General features: G+C 38.0%; 1 protein-coding gene and 1 long non-coding RNA gene across 3 annotated transcripts in view; one reads left to right on the top strand and one right to left on the bottom strand.

Moving 5' to 3' along the window:
• The window catches only part of Ythdc2 (YTH N6-methyladenosine RNA binding protein C2), a 65,640-nt gene extending 46,198 nt beyond the window's left edge, over positions 1 to 19,442 (bottom strand). For both annotated transcript variants that reach the window (XR_009058306.1, XM_057789013.1), the window contains exons 1-9: positions 19,073 to 19,442; positions 17,665 to 17,755; positions 13,567 to 13,763; positions 11,982 to 12,181; positions 8,940 to 9,106; positions 7,646 to 7,748; positions 6,479 to 6,635; positions 3,168 to 3,275; positions 1,564 to 1,712 (exon numbers count right to left, since the gene is read on the bottom strand). Coding sequence is in view for 1 of the 2 variants with exons in the window: in XM_057789013.1 (XP_057644996.1) it covers positions 1,564 to 1,712; positions 3,168 to 3,275; positions 6,479 to 6,635; positions 7,646 to 7,748; positions 8,940 to 9,106; positions 11,982 to 12,181; positions 13,567 to 13,763; positions 17,665 to 17,755; positions 19,073 to 19,271 (1,371 nt within the window). In the remaining variant the exon portion in view is untranslated. The remainder of the gene's footprint in view (positions 1 to 1,563; positions 1,713 to 3,167; positions 3,276 to 6,478; positions 6,636 to 7,645; positions 7,749 to 8,939; positions 9,107 to 11,981; positions 12,182 to 13,566; positions 13,764 to 17,664; positions 17,756 to 19,072) is intronic.
• An 823-nt stretch (positions 19,443 to 20,265) lies between these two features.
• Positions 20,266 to 22,846, top strand: LOC130886461 (uncharacterized). The gene is made up of 3 exons (XR_009058285.1): positions 20,266 to 20,377; positions 21,520 to 21,680; positions 22,708 to 22,846. It is a non-coding gene; the product is annotated as an uncharacterized LOC130886461 (long non-coding RNA).
• Positions 22,847 to 23,717: the final 871 nt, after the last annotated feature.

Consider the following 23,717-nt stretch of genomic DNA (forward strand, 5'->3'; position numbering starts at 1 on the left):
TTTTCATAATACTGTATTGATGTAGAATTTCCCTCTATATGCTGTGATCACTACTAATGAATAAAGAAATGCTTTGGACCTATAGCAGGGCAGAACTTAGGTAGGCGGGGAAAACTGGACTGAATGCTGGGAGAAGGAAGGAGGAGAGAGGGACACCATGGATTTGCCACTGGAGATAGATGTGCTAAAACTTTGCTGGTAGGCCACTACCTCTTGGTGATGCACAGATAAATAGAAATGGGTTAAATTAAGATGTAAGAGTTAGCCAATAAGAAGCTAGAGCTAATGGGACACGCAGTGATTTAATTAATACAGTTTCTATGTGATTATTTCGGGCCTACTCTAGCCAGGTGGCCAGGAACCAACAAGCAACCCTTCTTACTAACTACATTTTGATACTACAGTCATCATTTATCTGAAAGTGAGCTTGTCAGCAAAGTACTAGCCACATGATTTTGCCACACTAACTAATTTTGCTTCTGATGGTAAATGTACCTACAGAGCACTGGTTTCTTTCCAGCTACATCAGAGGAAACATCACCATAGAGTTTAACACTAATACCACTGCCTGCTCTCTATCAAGTATATCAGAGTTTCTACTGGCATGGAGGCTCTCAGCAACTCAGAAAATTGAGGCAGGAGAACACAAGTTTCAAAGCCATTTTGTGCTACATATCTATTTCCAGATAACATGGACTGTCTCAAAAACCCAAAAAGAATTCCTTTCCTATCCTAACTCCCCCTCAAAGGAGTTATGTTGGCAGAGAAACAGATTATACCAGGCCTTAAAAGCTTCTCCTATGAATAATACCCAACTCGGTTCTTAAAACCACCAGTTTACACAGTCAAAATGCTAATCACTAACTGGAAAAATTGCTCAGCCATTAAAAGCTAGGATCACTGTTAAATGCTGACCACCAAGTCAAATGGATCTTCCCTACACTAAACCATTTTAAAGCATCCTTTAGGAGACTCTGTTAAAACTCAGGCATAATTCTTCTAGATTCATCAGAACTTAAACCCCACATCTCATGCGGGGGGGGGGGGGGGGGGCTAAATTTGGGACTGGAAAGATAGCTCTGTAGTTAAGAGCACTTGCTGCTTTGGCAGAGAACCAGCATCTGGCTCCCACCAGCACTTACATGGTGGCACATAATCACCTGTAAATCCAGTTCCAGGGGATCCCATTGTCTCCTATGGGCTCTGAGGCTATGTGCACTGATATGTACACACATACATGTAGGCAAAATGTTCGTATGCATAAAATAAAAAGAAACAAATCTTAAAAAAATAGCTAAATTATTCTTCTAAAAATAAAGTTTGGATCATGAGTATTGCTCAAGAGTAAAATGCTTACAAAGCCCTAAATTTAATCACCAACCCTTTTTAAAAAAGAGGTAGATTAGTGTAGATTCTGAAAATATGTTGTAGAGCAAACTAAGAGAATTGCCTCCTACTAACAAAGTAAAAAAAGATATAGTATAACCTCATTAAAGTTGTTTAACCTACAAAATTTTTACTCAAAATATCATTAAAAACCAGTATATTAAAATAGCATCTTACCAGTTGACTAAAGACAGCATCACCTCCATCATCTAATAAATCATACTCTTCAGACACACTTGCAACAGCTCTCTGCCTCTGAGACTCAGGCTTGAAAGTATTCTCTTGAGCTGAGTACCATTCTGTGAGTGTGGTTTGCTGTTTCTCTTCTAAATTATAAAGGAAAAAAAATAAGTAGATAAGTCCTTTCCTTTTGATAATGTGTTCGTTTGTTTAAAAAAATAAAAAACAAAACCAAAAATCTAAGTGAATCTTATATTGCTTGAGAGCTGGCTTTACTTTGGAGTTACTCTTACAAAACACATTGGGTCTTTCATAAAGTTATGTGCAACATAAAGACATATGAAACTACATAAAAAACATTTGTCTACAGGGAAGAAGTTTGCTTCTAACCCAGAGTTTCAAGAAGAGCATCTTTCCCCACAATATACCTATTGTTTAAGTCAATGACTAATATCCATATGGTATTTTGTAGAAAATTATTAAACTTATCTCAATTGTTTCAGATACAAAAAATCAGAAGTTTCAAAAGTTTCAACATCTACATTTTATAATTTGCATGCAAGCAATGATGTCCTCTGCAGTGACAGAGAAATCACTAACTACATATTTAGGTGGAGAATCAATAGTTGTGTGCCCCTGACCATACATAGTAAACAAAGAAATAAGAGTATAACCAATTATACTATAAAAAGGAAAAAAAGACATAAATTCTAATGCATACACAGACACACAGTATGACACTGTAAGAATTTCTTAAAGCAAATATTGATAAAATGGAAATAAAGATGAAATCCTATAATAATACCAGATCTGGAAATCTTGCTGAGAATAGAGAACATGCTGTAACCTAGTATTCACTAAGCAGAGAAAAAAGATTAATCAAGTTCAGGTCAACGTGAGCCATGTCATAATCAGGCCAAGTAAGATCATGTCTTAGAAAATAAAAAGTTGGAAACCAACATTTTCCAGAAAGATAAGCCTATTGTCATCAATCAAGACACTCCTTCCACTCCCTCCCATTAATGTCTCAATTCTACCTAATGAGGTAAGCTATGGGGAGCCACTAGGTATCCACCGCTCTCTGAAAACCCTGACTAGGCCTATGGATTCAAACACACTCAACCTCCTCAATTTCAACATGTACTTTAAGTTCCTTTCCACAGATTATAACTTCTGGATATAAACCACAATACAAAAGTATATCCCAAAGGTTAGAAAGATGCCTCAACCATTAAGAACAATAGCTGTCGTTCCAGAGGACCTGAGTTCTGTTCTCAGGACCCATGGGGTGGCTCAAAGTCAGCTGCAACTGCAGTTCCAGGGATTCTATGATCTCTTCTAGCCTCTGCAGGCGCAGCATGCACATGGTACACAGACATACACGCACATAAAACACCCAGTCACACACACATTTAATAAAAATAAATATAAATAAATAAAATATCCCCTTAAAAGGTCTATTTAGGACAAAAGTATCATATAATTTTATCTAATTATATGCAAGAGAAAATGTTTTCAAGTATCCTTGTTCTTCTCTAAGCTAAGACTACAGCATTATAAGAAATAAATTTTAACAATAATTTTCTTGCTAAAAACCTTACCTCGTTGCTTTTCCTTTTTGTACTTTAACATTTCTTTGTTGGTATATCCAGTAGTTCTTAAAATATCTTCCAGAAACATTTCTTTTACTTCAAATGGTCTTCCCTGTACTAAAGAATAAAAATTTTTAAATATCCAATTTGTATCCTATAGATAATTCACAAAAAAGTAAGAATTCCCACATTTAATGAAGCATCTTAAAATATACAAAACTGTTTTAAAGTATTTTAGAAGTTCAAAGTCACCATTTCCAGTGACTCCCAATACTTCCCATTAACTGCAACACTGCTCTGTAGACATGTGACTAGAGGGGACAACTGACTTCATAGTCTAGCAAGTGCTCACGAGCTTTCCCCTAGTGTTTACTACCTACTTGCCAGGTGCCTGGTATCACATTAGAGACTGGGAGTACCATGGTAAGTACAAACAGTGCTACTTCCTACTTCCATTTTGGAACACAAAGCAGGGAAGACCAGAAACATGAAAAAAAAATGTAAACAGAAACATGTCCAATGTCCAACAAGAAAGTCCTATAAGAAAGAAGTATGGGATATCATGACAATGTACTACAGGGAAGTGATCACATCAAGAAAAGATTTTTACGAGACACTGGAGAACAAGGACATAAAATAACTGCACTCCACAGAAAGTACATAGTATATGAAGAAAACACATTATGAACAAAGTCACTGCGGTGGAACCAGAATAAGACTATTTTCAAGAAACCGAAAGGAAAGCAGGAGAATAGGAGAGGTGAGGGAAGGATAAAGCCAGAGAACAAATGCAGTCACATTAAGGGCCTTGAAATAAAGGTCACTCAAAACTTAAGAGAGTGGTCAGCATCATCAAAATTTGCCTTCAGAAAGGAATGCCATAGAAATAATATGGAGAATGGATTTTTCAAAACAGAAGAGTAGAACCAGACTAGGCAGTGACATGTATAATAGTTCAGGAAAAGAAGAAAACAGGTTAAATAAGAATAGTGATAGTGAACACTAAAAAGCAAAACAAAAATCCTAAATGGATTATTGAAACAGAAAGTAATCATAATTACATTTGTTATCAAAATATTTGTTTAATCCACTATTAATACCTGGATATCTGGCTTGCCCTTGTTTCTCTGAGCAACAAGGAAAGCTAAGAGAAATATGTTAGCCAGTGAAAGTTGCAGTTTCTTTCCATGCTTATGAAAGGAGACAAGCAAACTTGTCTAAATATGTGCCTAATATCCAATGAAATATTGTTAATACTATTAGATAAATGTACAAGTTTGAGACTTATGTGACTCTAGATATGAGTCTAGATATAGGTAGACCCAAGATATGCAAGACAAAAAGAAAACCATAATTTATATTTTAAATATTCAGTTTAGGACATATTAGAAGTGATGTACCTATAATTTTCTACACTCAAAACTCTGGAGAACAATCATCAGTATACAATTGAAAGTAGGACCCACGAGCATTTAAAAAAAAAAAAGCTTCCAGAAAAATTAAATGTATATCCACAATAGCTAGTAGAGTTGCAAAAAAGGGCAGGAAGAGAAAAGGAAAAAAGAGTAAACAGAAACAGAAAGGAATTAAAATTAAGGAAACAAAGGTAAAACAAAAATACCAACATATGAGTACATGCACACAAAGGGAAATCCAGAGATAAAAGTAAAAAAACACTGTAATGTAGAATAAGATTCAAGAAGCAATGATCCCAAATAAACTGAGATCTGAGAATCTCTCTCTCTCTCTCTCTCTCTCTCTCTCTCTCTCTCTCTCTCTCTCTCACACACACACACACACACACACACAAAGGCTAATGTGATGCAATGTAATGTGTGTGTGTGTGTAGCCTAATATCTAAATATTTGGCTTAGTATTTAAATCAATGCCAAAATAATATTGCTAAGAATTCCCAAATGGGACCCACATGATAGGAAAGAACCAATTCCCACATTTTCCTTTAACCTCCACTCAAGCACTATGGCATCTACACACACGTGTGTGCACACACACAGAATAAAATGTAATTTAAAATAAGAATGATACATGAACAGCTTCTAATAATTCAAAAATGTAAGTCAATCATCCTTTAGAAAAACTTATATAGTGAATCTTAATAAAATAATGATGAAAGGACCTCAGTATATGATGGCAGACTAGAAGATGCCTTCCTACAACCCAGTGAAGGAGAAGTACCAAGATAAGAAAAGAAAATCAAATGAGGAAGAGCTTGGGAAACATACAAAGGGAGTCATAGTATGGCTAAAAAGTGCAGGGAAACAAAACAAAAAATTAGCAAAAAGGAAGCACTGTTCTCTAGCATATGGAAGGGGAGCGGAAGCCTTATCCAGAAGGTAAACTAGGCAGTCCAGGAGAAAAGAAGCTACAATGTTTATCTACAGAACTCGGACCCAGTTGTAGGTATTGCTGAGACAACTAATTTAAAAAGCAGGACAGGTCAGGAGTAGACAGGGGTCCCCCAGCTTAGAGGTGGTGGGTCATACTAGGCGAAAATCTATTGTTTAAAACTAACATACAGCCGGGCGGTGGTGGCGCACGCCTTTAATCCCAGCACTCGGGAGGCAGAGGCAGGCGGATCTCTGTGAGTTCGAGACCAGCCTGGTCTACAAGAGCTAGTTCCAGGACAGGCTCCAAAACCACAGAGAAACCCTGTCTCGAAAAACAAAACAAAAAAAAAAAAAAAAAAAAAAAAAACAAAAAAAAACTAACATACATTAGAGTCCTGAGACAAAAAATATTCAAGTCAGGGAACCTTGATTCAAACTGCCATAGTCTCAGGGTTAAAGACAATATAAAGAGGCATCTGGGTCCAATGATGACAAGCCAAAATGTGAAGGAAATAAGAGGTACAGCTCAAGCAGTACAGGTAAACGAAGCCTAATGTACCAGCATAAGAATAGACCTCACCAACCAAGAATAAGTCTGGAGTTTGACAGCCTCGAACCTGGGGTCAGCAAGTAGATCAACACGACAGTATAAACAACTGTCCTCAGAAATCAGGCAGTAAAGTGCAGAAGCTACAGAACAGTGTTTGAAGAGAAACACAGGACTAAAAGCAGCTCGTTTCTTTTTAAGTTTCGATAACTGGATTTGCTACACGGCATCAGAGAGCTACCAATGCAAAAGAGAGGTCAAAGTAGAGAAAGACCACTATGAAGAAGCCTGTCTCACGAGAAACATAAACGAATATCCTCCACTTCAGAATATCTCCCAGTTTCTGTTTAAATAAACAAATATAACATTATCACACTTCAAAATTTTACTTAAAAGAAATTATAGAAAATAACTGGTAGTCATACTATATATCACTGGACAACTTCCAAAATATCTTATGAAGAGATTCACATCCAAGGCAGCACTAGAAAGAATTAGTTTCAAAGTTGGGTGCTTTTGCAACAAATCTCTTAATTTTGTGAGTAAAAAATCACTGAACCGATCCCTTTCATGTACTTCATCCTGCAATGAATAGAAACAGAAATGAAACCATGGATCAGGTAAAACACTGTGGACAATTCGGTCTTTAAAAGAAAAGCACTGCTAAATTTACATTGCTAAATTAAATAAGGAAAGGCCAACCAATACCACAGAACATTTGCAGTATGTACAATTTAGATATCATCATACATTAACAACTCATTGTAGATGACAAAGTATTGTCCCTTTTCATACAGAATGTAAAACCAAAAAAAACCTATAAAAATTTTAAATTATCTCAATCTATTAAATGCAGTCTTAATATAAACAAAATCAATTTATATATATGGTAGTACACCCTTGTAATCTCTGCTACTCAGGAGACTAAAGCAAGAAGATGGCAAGCTGGAGGCCATCCTAAGCAATATAGCAAGATCCTTTCCTTTCTCAAATGAAGGCAAAAACAAACAAAAACCTGTGTATGTTAGCACTAGGGAGCAAGTGAATCCTTTAGTTAGGCAAGATTTCTCTTTAAGGCTATTTAAAACTATTTAAGGCTAATTAAAGGCTAAAACAACTTATTCTATTTTTTTTATCTGAGAGAAACTAGAAAACAGCTTAGAATACTTTAATGAGGGTCATTATTACTTTACAAGTAGCTAATTAATTCAGAAATTTAACCACAAAGTTAAATGACTAGAAAATATATAGCTACAATTAGGAAATCTGTAACATTAAAGAAGTAATTAAAAAGCTAAGTATAATGACTAAAAAAAGTGTTTACCATTTCTAGAAATGGATGAAATATATATTTTATATCATATATATTTTCAAAAAACTCTCTCCTGTTTATCTCTCCCATGATACCCAATGATAAGAGCACCTTTATGCAATGTAAGTATAGTTCTAATAATTACACTACCAAATTATCTTGAAGAAAACCCACTAAATACAATAGTTCATTCTCATCTTACCCTATTCTAAAAATATCATTATGTAATTAAATATTAAGCTGTCTCAGTTATACATGGCAAATTTAACAATAGTCTTACCACAATGACATGGGTCACAGTTGACAGTGTGCTATCACCTGCCATCAATGTACGAAGCAATACCCCATTAGTGCAAAATGTCAAAAGTGTCTTTGGAGAAACCCTATTTAAAAATCAAAATAAAGTGCACAATTACAAATCTTTTACATAATCAAAATAGTTACTTTAAATGCTTGCCATGTACACTTTAGCAAATAATACAAATAATATTTATATTATTATGAATATTATTGTACTATTACATGTGGTTTGTTAGAAAAGTTACATAAAATACATATATAATGCCTGACAATCACAAATTTCATCAAAAACAGCTTTTAATTAAGTAAGCTATATACTTAAGAACTTAAGTATGTTAAAAATTTAAAAATTTTAGTTCAGTTAAAAAAATTACAAGTGAAAAAAAGTTTTCAGTCATTGCTACAAACCAAGAAATGCTAATACTTGTTAAGAAGGCATTAGTAAGTATTGCAGCAGGCTAAGCATCCTTGGTCTGGAAATTCAAACTCCCAAGTGTCTAGCTGAACATTCTATATGCTCAACCAGTAAAGTTTACACTGATATCCAAAATCCAAAAAATTCTAAAACCTGATTACACATGATCCCAAGCATTTTGGATAAGGGATACTCAGTTGCACATTATTTCACTAAAACTGAGTCACTATCATTTACTAAGTTCCTATCCAAACTTCTCAATAGATTAATGCCCCAGACATTAGATAGCCTAGTAGCTCGTTTTATAAGACAAAATCTCAGTAAGGTCAAGCAGCTTGTACTAGATCATAACACTGTAATAGGGTTTATATCTACAGCTCAGGTCCACAAAACCTCAGTAAGTTTAGATATAAAATCAATATCTGAATATAGATTTACTGGTAGCAAAATTATCACTTAACTTTTTGTTTAGCTTTTTGTAATTTTTTTAAGCTAATTTTATTTTTAAATAAAATATAATTAAACCACTTCTCCCTGCCCTTTCCTCCCAGCAGTCCCTCCCATGTTCCCCCACATTCTCAAATCAGACACCCTTATTCTTTATTATTGTTACATACATGTGTACAAATAGCTAAACACAATCTGCTAAGTCCAATTTTGTTGTTAATGTGTTCATAGTTTCAAAATTGACTACTTAATCTCCCTCTCTCCAGTCATTCACTGCTTGTGTTCTCTGTCCAAAGGTGGGACCCTTGACACTTCCCCCTCCACTTAACCTCATTATCTAATCCTCTATTTTAGTCAAATGTATGTATTTAGCCAGCTTTAAGTGTGTTGAATGGTGGAAGACTGTCTTTACCTGCTTTCTAATCGGATTTGATAACCAATTGTTTGACCAATTCTTTCCCTTCTCTCGGCGGCAACTCTTTCAGCCACAGCAATAGCAGCTAATCGTCTTGGCTGAGTACAAAATATTCGGCAGGGAATGCCATTCTTAAAGCAATCATCTAATAGGAACTGAGGAATCTAAAACAAAAATTTTAAATCATTCACTTTGTATACCCAGAAATATCAACACAAATCAAATTTCAAAGTCCATAACATGTCAAGACATTAACTAATCTTCAAATCAGTAAGTCTCATAACTGCTAATACCAATGAGAAAGTGAATCTTAAGAGATTTTGTTTACATTGAGAACTAAAATTAAATATTTTAAATCAAATCTAACAAAAAATACTCAAAGTAAAGAAGACCTTCAAATACTTCTGAAAGCCAAAATGACCAGACTATAGTAAGAAATGAATCCTGGATGGTAACAACCACTACTGTTTCTTCCCTCCAAATTATCCTATAAAGACAATGAAATGACAAAGTTCCACTATGATTTTTTAATAGTGAAAATTAAGAAAACAAAAATACAATCCTAGAATTACAAATACTTTCCCATAATAAAATTCAGGAGTGTCATACATATTTAAAATAAGAAATCTTATTGGGGTTAGCAAGACGGCTCAGTAGTAAGAGCACTCATTGCCCTTCCAGAGTATCCGGGTTCATTCGATTCCCAGCATCCACATGGCAGCTCACAATTACCTATAACTCCAGTCCCAGAGGATTTGAGACCTTCTTCTGGTCTCTGTGAGCACTGCAATCATGTGGCACACAATAATACTGATATAACCCAAACCCAAAAAGACAAGTGCTGTAAATTTTCTCACACACATGTATACTAGCGGAAGTGTGTATAAACTGAAATACCAACAGAAGGGCGGAAACTAAGGGCAATGAGGGTGGGGAGTTTCAAGGGAAGGGGGCAAAATACAGGGGGAAAGGAGAATAAAGAAATAGGAAGAATTCAACTGGTGTAAGAGAGCAGAAGGCACGGTAGAGGAGAGTGTGGAAAGAAATAACTAATGCTAAAGACCTCTAAAAATGCCACATGGGAACCTACTGTTGCAGGAGCTTCCTGAAAATCCATACACATTATATAAAAGGAATTTAAATGGAGTTGCCCTATAATGGGAGACACAAAAGGCTATTAAATAAAAAGGCCAGTAAGGTTACATCTTTTTGAGTTGTTGGTCAGTGGTGTCCCCTAGACCCAAACACTACAGACTACTGCCACTATTCTTGGTTACCCTCCAGAACCTGGTAGGAGTCTATTGCTGAAAACATCACATACTTGAGTCACAGGACATGAAACATCAAGCTGGTACTAACCTGGAAGCATCCTCCTTACTGACTAGCTTACAGAGTGCTGAAGGTGTTATGTATACTACTAGGGAAGAAAAATAATTAATAGTCTTAACCAGATGTGAGCCCTGTGAGCTATAATAGCTATGGCCTACCAAGGTATGCCCCTTGAACAACAGTGGTGTGACTATTATAGGGGTAAAACCACCCATTTCTGACTGGATTTAAAGCCTGCTGCACAAGACAGAACTCACACCTGGTACTGTTAACTGAGCCAAAACCCTGGAGCAGGCTAGGACATAGGCCCTAGGGAATAATATTGAGTAAGTAATATTATTTTGCTCAATGGATATAGTAACAAATTCCCCATTCTTAACTTTCTACTCATAGATCAGTACATCGCTAAGCCCTCATCAGAGAAGTTTCATTACACAGTATAGGGTAATTAATACAGAGACTTCTAACTGGTCAATGTGCAGAGAATAAGAGACTATGGAATGCTCAGCTCTAAATGGGACAGCACTATCACATCCCTTCCCCCAAGGCTCAGGAATCACTGTAAACAGAGCAGAAAGACTGTAAGAGCCACAGGCAGCAGATGTCTGCAGCAAAACAGCATTTGTTTACATGTCGATGCCACTGTACATACGAACTCACAGTAGCTGTGACTGCTTGCACAGGATCTGCACAAGATCCGCACAAAATCCCAGCATGGGTAGAAGAAGGACTCATGAAGTTCCAGCACTAGCTGAAGAGCTATCGGCAACTGGTGGCTGCTGGTGAAGGGAAAGACAGGGATACAGCCCCTGAGAGGCATAATAAGTGAACTGAGTGGATTTTTTATGAGTTCGTGAAGTTGAGAAGAAATCATGGCAAGGGATAAGGGGAGAGGAAGGTAGATTCAATCAACATGCATGGAATGCATGCATGAAATTCTCAAACAAAAAGATGAATAAAAAAATTCTTTCAATTTCTATGTAATAGCCTCCATATCACATTATGAATATAACTAAGGGAAATATTCAAAAATATCTTATTCCCTGAATAATAGACTAATAATAGATTTCTTTAAATTCTGTCTAGCTTTGTGGTTCACAGAACAGAAACATCAAAAATCTTTAGCATTAAAGTAAATCTTAACACTAAGTGCTAGTTGGTATTATGTGGCATTTTGTAGAGATTATCTCTAAACCTCACCTAAAATGAACTAATTATCAGTACCATTTTCTAAATGGAAACAAGCTCACAATGATTACAAAGTCAGATGGAGTCTTCAATCTAATTGATAAAATTACAGGAATCTGAACTCCAGACGCAGCCTCCTTCCAATATAATAAATCACATAACTTCGGTTTCCTTAAAACCAAAGGCACTGATTTAAAACTAATAAGGCAGGGTGTGGCAGCACACTCTTTTCTTTAATCCCATCACTCTGAAGGCAGAGACAGGATCTCTGTGAGCTCCAAGGACAGCCAGGACTCCATAGATACACCCAGACTCAAAAAACAAAAATAACAAAACAAAAAAGTAATAATTTGAAAGATTTCCTTTCTATAAATTCTCTGTAAGCACTCAGTAACAATTTATGTATGAAATAACTCTTAGTAAAATAGCCAGTTTTTTTAAACACATAGTATAAATTTGACATAAAATTATAAAATGGAATGAATTATATTTTCTTCAATAAACAACAAAGAAAAAACAAACCTGTGTAGTCTTTCCAGACCCAGTTTCTCCTACAATCAAAACTACTTTATTCTCTTTTATTATTTTAACAATTTCTTCTTGTTTTTCAAAAACTGGTAAAGACTGCCTGAAAGCATCAAATTCGGACTCTCCCCTTTTCACAGGAACTTGAGGTATGCCATTGTTAAGTCGCCCACTTGTCTTGCTCATTTCTCGGTTTTCTTCAAAAATGAATAAACAGAAAGTTTATGACCTACATTGAAACAATACATTGAAAATGAAGCCATATAATTTCATATGCTTCTTTTGGATGTTTCTTCTCTACCCAGTGCCTCAACTACTGCCCTACTGGACGTATCATTTTATAGGCTATGAGTTTGGCATCAATTACACAGCAAGTCATTTTCAAAAGTATTTCCAATGCATAACAAATTAAAGTGAATAAAAATTAATTATTCCACAATCACCAAAACAAAACATAATCACACAAATTATTTTCAGATTTACTATAAGTTTCTATCAGTAATGTCAGAGAAAATTAAAATTTTAAGCAGGAAATAATGTACATTATAAAATCTGTTACAGATAATACATTACAAAAAAGAAAACAGTCTACATGTTTAAAATGAGTTTAAAATAAATATACAACTAAATGATTCATAGAATATTATCTGCAAATATGAAATTTTAATGCTTAACAAATTTTCCAAAAGAGCATTTGGCCAATATCCACATATAACTTAGCAGGTGTCATAAAGAATGTATTCTCCAAACAGCCCAAACTATTTCTGTGTGTCCACACTTAAGAGACTCTCTTTAGGGTTTGAGTTATAGCTTAATGGTAGTGTGCTTGCATAGCACCTATGAGCCAGACAGCATGACAAAACAATCAAAACTTAAAAGATAAATAGAAGTTCTTTGATATCTATGGCCATGTATGCCTTATGAGATGCAGACCTATATCTTAGAAAACAATAACTATGCAAAGTCTACACTAGGCAGTTAGATAACTTCATCACTTTTAAAGGTATTTTTCTGAATAAAATTATGGCTTCACTTTATAACTTATATACCATCTTTGAATAATTTAACATACTGAAGATTCTTCCCCAGCCCTTATCAGAAACTAAAGCCCCAGTGTAAACTGGTACTTATTAAGACAGTGTACTTATCAAGACAACGTACTTATCAAGACAGCGATTGAGAAAAGCCCCAGACTTTGAAGTGGAATCTCAGCGTTTATTGGCTAGCTGAGTAATCATGAAGGAATCATTTCACCATTCTGAGCTCCAGCTTCTCCATGGCTCACAGTCTGACCTCTCAAAGATTGCTACTATGCAGCTATAGGAGTGAGGGTACCACTAAGCACATGGGAATTTTTCAATGAACAGTAGTCATTACTACAATCTTTAAAAGTCTTGGTTTGATTGCATAACATAACTTAATACTTTATTCCAAATTTTTCATAATTCTTTATCATTTTTATCATTTAATACATTATTAAAACTAGAAAACTGTACCATATTAGTTCCAAAAAACAAATTTAAAGTAGAAAAAAAATCACCAAATAAGAGGGTAAAAAAGGAAGCTCCCAGAAAATACATACCAGCTTCAACTGCAAACACATTTCCTCTTTCTGTTTTAGGTAGAAGTTCAGTACGCTCTTTATTGGTGACAGGAAATCTCTGAATTAGGCTTCTAACAGCATGTTTTGTATTGTGAGTCAAATTACAGGTCATCATTGCATGGGCTGTCTCTGATCCATCTTTCTTCTTCACAGTTAGGTACCTATTTGCTCCCTTTCTGAATGTTAATAGAAATCATGTATTTACTATATATAGTCAACTTGTTCACATATGACATATGCCTACATAGAAAATAAATCTCAAACAAAACAATAAAAATTTTTGAGATTTTAAAATTCCCCCAATCAACAAAGATAAATTAAGCAGTCACAAGAGTTATCTTCAATTAAACTATCAAAATGCTACAAGCCCAATTTTAAATAATAACAAAAGTAAAAGTCTAATACATCCAAAAATGTTAAAATTTGAATTTCATTCACTTTGGTAGATAAATCATCACCAGTTAATACATACTGGGAAGAATATAAAGATGGGGGAATCTAAACGATATTGAAAAGGTGATAGCAGACTGTTGATACTAGCACGCCCACAGCATGCTTTGAGGTGTGTTAGTAATGTTTCATTCCCAGGAGAGCCTGTTAAAAGAGCCACTTTTAACAGCTGAACCAAACCTGTGTAACACAGCACTGCGAATGATTATTTCAAGCATAAACTTTATAAGTGAAAAGATTTTTTCCCAAAGCTTATGATATACTCTTCAGCTCAAGTTCCTGGCTTTAAGCCCAAGCAAATAATACCTACTTTGAAGGACTATTCAAATTATTAAGGAGAGAGATAGAAATTACAGCATCTATCACAGAGCAGGCTTTAAGTAAATAAGAAAAAAATCATTTCTTGCTGGGCAGTGGTGCTGCATGCCTTTAATCCCAGCACTCGGGAGGCAGACTCATTGTCAACCCTGACAACCTGAGTTCAATCCTGGGAACCCACATGATGAACTGAGAGAATCAACTTCACAAGTTGGCTCCTGACCACATGTGCTATAGCATGTGTGTGCATGCTTAAGCTCTCACATGCACAAATGATTACATAAATATAAAGAACTGTAGTTTTAGCTGTGTCTAAGTGCAGCTCTTACCTTAGCAACATTTAAATGTCTGCATTCCTTATTGAATACCACAGTGAACGATAAGTTCTCAATGCTGTCACCTACTCTCTAAGTGCTTAGTATTGCCTTAAATAATGGGATAAAGAACAGTCTAGATTAGCTGGGTGTGATGACACACTCCTGTATTCCCAGCAAGTGGGAGGTAAAAGCCTGATAATCATGGAGTTCAAGGTCAGCCTACGCTACCTGAGACTCTGAATCAGGGGGAAAAAAAGGAATAAAATATAACTTGGTCTAGAAATTTTTATTTCCACAGTGAAGTGGAATCACTAAAGTCTAAGCATGTTCTCTATAGTAGGTTCTTCCCTTGTATTGTTCTGCAATGTCTGAAACTTCAGCTGGCACAGAAGCAACTACTCACTCTTCTGGGCTGCTCATCTCATAAATTCTTATCTACAGAGAGGAAATAAGCACGAGAGAAGAAGTCTGGAGGCTGACTTCATTCAGTACTACTCTTCAGTTAATTAACCATACGACCAAAAGTACATTGTTTTAGTTCTCTAACACTGTATGCTCGTTAACAAAATCTGTGGTATCAAGACATTTTCATTTTCTTTAAAAATTATCTTGGAAACATTTATGTTTCAGCTTTAACTATTTTTTCTCTGAAATCACCCATAATTTATAAATATATGTCAGATACTGGTAGAAGCCATGGTTACAAAATTGAGTAAAATATACTACTCTTTCCTGAAGTTCACAACCAAAGTGATAGATCAAACTGAAACTACCCTAACACAGGCCACCTCTATGTGTAAAAATAATTCAAATTAAGCAGGTTCAAGTTTAAATTACCATTGAAAATTTAGTTTCAACACATATAATAGAAAGATAATAACTTGATAAAGATTTTATCCTTGATAATTACTATTCATGCTTATACATTAGGCACCACAAAGATAATGATATATACATGATATCTGGGGTAAAATATCATCTTTGTGAGAAGGGAAATAAAATGAAATAAATCCAAGTAAAGGCTTGCTTTAATATGAAAACTAAAACACTGAGATCCCCTCATCATGTATCTTCTCCAGCATACCTGATGCTATGGCTTTGATAAAATATAGAAGTCCCCTTTCCCAAACAAAATTAGAAACCAGCTATCCAGATAGAGCGCTGTTAGATAAGTGAATTTCCTAAGAAAGTTGTAAAATAAGAGAGACTCTCACATGCAATTATTAAGCATAAACGTAAATGATGAGGACCAGCAAGATGGCATAGTGAGTAAAAAAAAGTCATCTTGTCCAATTCTGACAACCCGAGTTCAACCCCACGAACCACAGTAGAAGGAAAGAACTGAGAATGTACTCCTGAGAGCTGTCTTCTGACATCCACATTCACAGCCATGGCATGCACATGCAAATATAAACACATACGATGTAAGTTAACTAAATTAAAGTCGATGTTAGGGGAGGAAGGAAAAGAAGACATTCAAACACACACATAAAATCACAGATAGAATTAAGTCTGGTGCTCTGTCGCACAATACCAACCATTGTTAACAAGAAGGTATACGTTCTTAGATAGTTACCAGAGGATCCTAAATGCTCTCATCATAAAGAAATAGAAACTCTGTGAGACAACAGATGTGCTAATTCCCCTAATAGCCCTACTGTATACATGGGATAAAAAAAATCACATTATACTCTGTGTGTGCATAATTATTGTCAGTTAAAAATTAAAGGGGCTGGAAAGACGGCTCCACGGTTAAGAGCATTTGCTGCTCTTGTAGAAGAATGGGGTTCAGTTCCTAGCACCTTTATGGTGGTTCATAACCATCTGTAACTCCAGCTTTAAAGGATCCAATACCCTCTTCTGGCCTCTCCAGATATTACATGCACAGGGTGCACAGACATACAGTCAGACAAAACATCCATAACCATAAAATAAAAAGAAATAATAACTCTTTAAAGGAAAAAACCTTCATTGGCTCACCAAGCTGGACTTCAGTGCAATCTTTAGTCTGTCCTAGATTCTTTTCCTGAGTGAAGAAGGGTGCATGTGTCGTATCACCCCAAGGAAAATCTACCACTCAACACTCATTACCAGGAACACCAACATAATTCAACTGCAGGGCCTACTCTAGACTTAACCTAGACAGAGTACCAGAGGAGCCCGTATAACAAAACTTGCTTTAAAAACAAAAAACAAACAAACAAACAAAAAAACAACAACAAAAAAAAACCCTCTAATTCTCACAGTATAGCCCATGCTCCCTTCCCATAACTTGCAACTTTTCATTAAAGGATCTATCCTTTGTCATGTTTTCAAGAAGTTCCCTCTGCATACGTTATATGCAGCTGTTAATAAATCAATCCCTTTCTTATAGTTGAGTGTAGAGGTACATGCCCTTAATGCCAGCATTTGGGAAGCAGAGACAGACAAGTCTGAGTTTGATGCCAGCTTGGTCTACAGAGTGAGTCCCAGGACAGCCAGGGCTACACAGAGAAACTTGTCTCAAAATAAATAAATAAATAAAATAAAATTTAAAATAAATAAATAACCTTATTTATTCTTCTGACAAATCTGCCACCTACCAGTATAATGGTAAAGAACCTAAGATGAATAAAGGAAGCTACATTCACTTTTAAATTTAAAATTTTTTTTCAAACTTATTTGAGTATATGTAAATTCAGGGGTTCACATGGATGTCACTGGACAACCATTTGGAGATTCTGTTCTCCTTTCACCAAGTTGAGGTTGGGTCTCACTTGTTATTTCTACCACTGTGCAAACCTCTGGCCCATTCTGCAGCCTCCCGTTCCCTTTCATCATGAGAATCTAAAGAAAAGCTGACCCTGGTTCAGACTTAAACGAGTTTATCTACATATCCTATAATTAAGAACACAGAAGTTAAAACCAAAATAATGGTTAAAATGTAATCAGACGTATTTATCCTTTTCTGTAGTACATAACTTTGTAAAAATAAGAAAAGCTGTAAACTTACCCTTTACTTTTAGAAACTAAACCAAGAGACTGACTCAGTCGGTGAATAAAGGCTCTTTCTGTACTGGTCAAAGAAGAAGGAAATTCCATTTCTACACAGGAAAAAAAGGTTCCACATACAGATAATTATAGGTGTAAAACATGAAAACTACATGTAAGTATACAGTCAAGTTATGCATCCACGTGAAAATATAATTCAGTACCTCATGTTTAATAGGATTCTGATATTAATTTTTAATATTTATTTAATCGTGTGTGTGTATTGTGTGTCTGAGTATATATAAATGTTCATAATATGTGTGTAGTGCCCACAGGTCAGAAGAGGTATGAGATCCCTTAGAATTGAGTTTCAGATGGTTCTGAGCCATCATGAGGGTGATGGAAGTCAAATCTGGGTCCTCTGTAAGAGCAGCCAGTGCTCTTAACTCCTGAGCCATCTCTGCAGCCCAAAAATCTGATATTACTTTTTAAGCTACGGACAAAAACCTATATATAATAAATGATTCTAAAATTCACCAAAGATTATTCATCTGTGTTGAAATCTTGAATTGGCATAACTAAGGACATATCTGACTAACTTATTCCTGGTTTGCTTGACACCATTTCTTTCCTTCAGTAATGATGTAAGCTCAAACGTTAGGAATTCTCAAGCCGAAACTCCTATGTCTCTGCTCTTAAAATTGTGTAGTGTTCCTACTCACTATTTCACATTGGATTGGTTGGGGCATTTCGCCAAGGCATTGCTTCTGTCAAATATACGTTCAAAATCATTTCGTTTACCCTTTTCAACCGTTAAGCCTCATCAGCAAGAGGTCTCCTATTTAAGCCAGCAAATCAGAATGAGCTAGAAGCCACTACGGGTCACTTCAGTACTATATTATAAAGACCGTGGCAAATAGGTCTCTAGCCTGATGAGGTGTGAAACACGCTTAAAATGTCAAAAGAAGTTTAATTTGTGTTCGATATGATGCGCCTAGAATTTCAAAAAAGCCCTTTATATTGCCGGTATTTTTACTTATCTACCACTTCCTCCCGCTCCTTTGAAGATTCTGCAGCTTAAAGTCAGGCTACACGTTTTCAATAATAATGAGGAGGGGGACGTTGATGATGATGGCAGGGGCTTATCAACTCCTTAAAAAAATAATGTTGACTTAGCCTGGGGCTGCAGAAAAGTACCCAGGAGAAGAGAGAAACTCCCACCCGGGAGCAACCCAACCTTTTCACCTTCTGCCTTCACCGGCCCTGCTCCATAACCCGCCAGACACACAAGGCATCCCACTCCACGAGCGACAGTCAGGCGACAGGCGCGGGTTTCACCTCTGCGGCCCGGCCCTCGGTTCCTCTGCCCAGCCCGGGGCGAGCCTGGGGGGCGGGTGTCAGGCGGCCGGGTCCCCCGTCAGGAGCCTCACCTCGCTGGTCACCATATCGGAAGCGCTCCAGCGCGATGTTGACGGCGATCTTTACCTCCTCGTCGATACGAATGTCTTTGAGCCCCTTGGCCCGGCCGCCGCCTCCAGGACCACACGAAGCGGGGCCGCCGCCGCCTCCTCCGCTGCCGCCTCCGCCAGGAGCCGGAGGACGCGGCGAGACGCTGCTCGGCCTGGACATGGCCCTGAGGAGAAGCTCGCTCCGCGTGGGAGCGGCCAGGCCTGCTGCCAGCGGGCAGTGACAGAGACGGAGAGAGCCTGAGGGACCGCGGCCGACCGACCGCTCGGCAGGCAGGCAGCGCCACGGGCGGTGAGCGGGAGAGCTCCGCTCACGGCAGCCGTGGAAGCGAAAGCGCCGGCACCGCGAAAGCCCAGGGAAGCCCGGGGCGCGCGCGTGATGACGTCACCGAGGGCGCGACGCGCGTGACCCCAGGACTCCCGGCCGCTGGCTCGGCGGGTGCTGCGTTGGAGAATGCGGTCCCCGGCGGGGTTGGTGCGGTTCTCGCGCTCCTGAGGCTTTGGTTCTTAGTATAATTTAATTGGAGGACTCATTATTCAGTTACCCCCTCGTTCGTTTAATGCCTCACTCCTTCAGAGCGGGCTTCTTACCCAAGGATAGACTCACAAAACGAATGCATTGAAGCAAAGGTTTTCCCGCCTTTCTGGGATTCATGATCTAGTGGGAGCAGAGTACGAGTAAACCAACTGGCTTAATTCTGAATAACGAGTAAGTCCTTAGTATGTATCTCTCGTTCTGAGACACACGAAAACGTGGTTATCTGAAGATTTAGCTGTGTTCCACCTGGCAACCCTAACTGCGAGTGACAGCACCCGAAAGGGAAAACAAAAGTAATTTACGTGATAGTTTCCGTGATTACGTGATAGTTATTAAGTGCCCACAGTTTGAAGGAACAGCCAGCCCATCGTGGAGGCAGAAGGCATAGCAATGAGAACAGCAATGTTTTGTGGCAAGATTAAATATAAAGATAGATCTTTCTCAACAGTCAGGAAGGTTATGAGAACTCCCATTGACTCAAATAGCATCCTGCTAACATAAATCTAATTCCAATGTTCTAAATTGCTTCCACTCTGTATTACTATTGTCATTCTCCAGAGAGCAACCAACGTGATCATTTTCTTTTTTTCAAAATAGGAGGCAGCGAGTAGTAGCGTGAGTTGCTCTCCTCTGCAGCTGGAACAAGCCGTGAATTTCTCAGTGTGGCGCTCAAGACCCTCGGTGGAACAGCCTGGGTCACGCTTTCACCCTCATTCTGCTCAGATGCGCAAGTTTGTTCTGTTTGGTTTTGCTTTGATGACTTTTGTCTCGGAGAAGGCAGTCTTCCTCCGAGAATTTCACAAGGATGCCTCTGTGCTATGATTTAAAACATGATTCCATCTCTTACATAGACATGCTTTCTAATCTTGTGTATCAGTTGCCACATTTGAAAGGGTCTTATATGCTCTTGCCAAAAGTTCTAAGCTCCTAAGAGCACGAATGTCACCTTTTTTGTCCCATCGGCACAAATAGGACTTTGATTTTGTTGTTGTTGTTTGGTTTTGGTTTTGGTTTTTTTTGGGGGGGGCGGGGGAGAATAGTCCATCACACCACAGAGAGGCGTAGCGGTGAGAAGAGCTCTGTTGTTGTGACAGGAGTGTGAAGCCGCTGGTCACATCCCCATGCACAGTATAGGAAGGAAAGGGGGATGAGTGCTGCCACTAGACTCGCTTTCTCCTGTATCAGTCTAGGGCCGAAGTCAACGGTGTGTGCTGCCCACATTCGGGTGAGTCATCCTACCTCAGTTAAACATCTGTGGAGATGCCTTCACAGATATGTCAAGAGTTTGTCTCCTAGGTCAACTTGATAGTCAAGATTAACCATCCCAAACCGGGCGGTGGTGGCACACGCCTTTCATCCCAGCACTCGGGAGGCAGAGGCAGGCGGATCTCTGAGTTCGAGGCCAGCCTGGTCTTCAAGAGCTAGTTCCAGGACAGGAACTAAAAGCTACGGAGAAACCCTGTCTTGAAAAATCAAGAAAAAAAAAAAAAGATTAACTATCCCACCACAGGAAAAGGCCTCTTGCATGTGTGCCCAGGAGTGTTACAGAAGGACTGTGGGACACTGAGTACTTACTGTGTCTTAAGTTCCTCTCTTTTAAAAATAGGATTTCAGAAAGGATATTTAATACATGTCTTCTAGCTCTGCTTATCATTTTACATACAGCAGGTGGGTGGAGACACACAGTGTACATATTTACACATAACTTACCATGAGGTAGGACATCTGGGCATGATTAAAGGACTGTGACTTAGTGACAGATCCTGGTGGTGACTAAGTAGAACTTTGGATTTCTTAGGGGATATGTGGGGCAAGAAGAAAAAAATTACAACCATTTTGTTTATAAAGATTTTAATTTTTCTTATGATTCTAGACTCAGGCAAAATCTTGGTTCATAACATAGAAGATGTCACTTTATGAAAATAGAAGAACTGGAGAAGGCAGAAGCAAAGAACAGATTAGTCATTTTAAAATGACTTGCCTTGAGACAGAAAAGAGGCGTGCAACAATAGAAAACGGACTGGCTCATACAAGGTGGCTTATTTTTGTTTCTTATACTGTTGAGACAGGGTCTTATGTTGAGCAGGCTAGCCTCAGATTCACAGTCCTCCATCTTAACCTCCTGATTGCTGGGGTTGTAGGCATGCCTTACTTTTGGCATTTCCTTTTCCTTTGTTTATTGACTGGTTGATTTAGGGTAAGGATTAGAGAAAATTTTCACAGGCCAACTGAAAACTTTGTTGACCAGCTCTCTCACTCCCCACCTCTGCTTTCCCTTCTCCTTCCTGCTCCCCCACCTCTTCTTCCCTTCTCTCTTTGACTCTCTTTCCCCTCTCCCTCTCATGATTTCTCATAAAACCAGAGAATAAGATAGCTTTAGTTTGGTGTCATATACCTTTATTTGTTCTTGATTTCTGGTTTGTTGGATTCTGGTGCAAGAACTTAGCCCCAAACAATGTTTTTTTTGTTTGTGTTTTGGTTGGGTTGGGTTTTAATTTTCATTTGTCATTGCTAATGATGTCAACAAATTGCAATGCTCACCAACAGATGTGGTTACTGTCTTTGGACATTTTATTAACCCCATCTCCCTAGCAGTTAGCTGTAAGCCACATGACCAAGTGCTAGTCATTGGAATGCTGGTGGAAACAACATACACCACTTCTGGACTTTCCTTCCATCATTGCTCCATTTTCTGCTTTTCCTGGTCAGCTGAAAGTTCTTAGACAGTGATAGAGACACCCTTTAGAAAGATGCTGCTTTCCGTGACGATCGTGATAGAGTCTCCTTACCTACACGGTTTGATCTGAGTGAGAACTAACACTAGACTGTGGGAGCCGCTGAGATTGTTGGGAGTGTTTGTTTATAACACTGCAGTTGTTGCATGAATTGCTCCTGATGAATCACACTTCCTTGTACTCATATCTTTCTATACTTATACTGACTCTGTTCTTAGACTCTGAACTTATCTTTCACCAGCATGACATCAGTGAACAGAGGTTTGAATGATACTTAGGATTTCATGTTTACCCTCCTTGACTGTGAGGCTTTCTACTTCCACCAGGTAAAGGAGCCGAGGCTAGCCCGCAAAGGCTTACAGACACACCATTAGTCAGCACCAATGGCTAGATATGTGGAAGACAACATATTAGAAGAATAGAGCCTCCAACAAGTTGCAGAGAGGGGAGGAGTCAATGCAGCCACATGTGTGAATCAAGGTAAGATCAAAAGGCTCTCCTGGCCACACACCCCAAGTGTTTTGTTTTGTTTTGTTTTGTTTTTTGCTCACAGAATACATTGGCAAATAAAATGCATATTACACTGAGTTTAGGTTTGATTCGTTGCATATCAGCATGTGATAGCAGAGAGCTCTAGAAAGTTGGTTCTCGTCTGTCTATGAAATTATCCTGTTAGAGTTAAAGACTCTTAGGATAGAACCACACTGCTTTTGTTATTTCTGTTACTGTTAGCGTCCTCACATCAGATCACCCCACAAAACAAAGACCACCATCGCATTTGTAGCTGGCAAGAACATTGCTTATTCCAGCATGCAGGGGTCAGCCCCACAACAGAATGCTGGCGATCCCAATGGAGCATGCAGGCTTCTTTTATAGGCATCAGGATGGGATTAGTTCATCTTGAATATTATTGGCTGGGCCTCCTCTTCCTGCTTTAACACAGTACAGAAATAAAAACTGAGACAGAAACGGAGACCTAATGGTATAGAAACTGAAACTTTACTGGAACTCAGGCCTAGTAGGGGCTGGGACCAGGAGAAGCCTAGCCGTAAAGCTACTCTCATTACAGATATTTTCTTCCATGCTATGTCCCCTTACCACCCACTTTTTTTTTTTTAAATCCCTCCAACCCCTTCTTGTTTAGGTAGATCATTTGGGGTCTTTTATTTCAAGAATTTGTGTCTTAGGTTGGTATTGGCTCCCTAAAACTTGGGGAGAAAAGTCACATAATAGTGGGCAAGTGAGTCACTAAAAAAGCACCCTGATCTAAAGTCCCATTAGGAAAAGCAGCAACAAAAATTTTGGAGGGCTTGGGAGGCCAAAAACCAATGTAGAA

This window comes from Chionomys nivalis, chromosome 14 (genome assembly GCF_950005125.1).
Source record: "Chionomys nivalis chromosome 14, mChiNiv1.1, whole genome shotgun sequence".
Classification (NCBI taxonomy): domain Eukaryota; kingdom Metazoa; phylum Chordata; class Mammalia; order Rodentia; family Cricetidae; genus Chionomys; species Chionomys nivalis.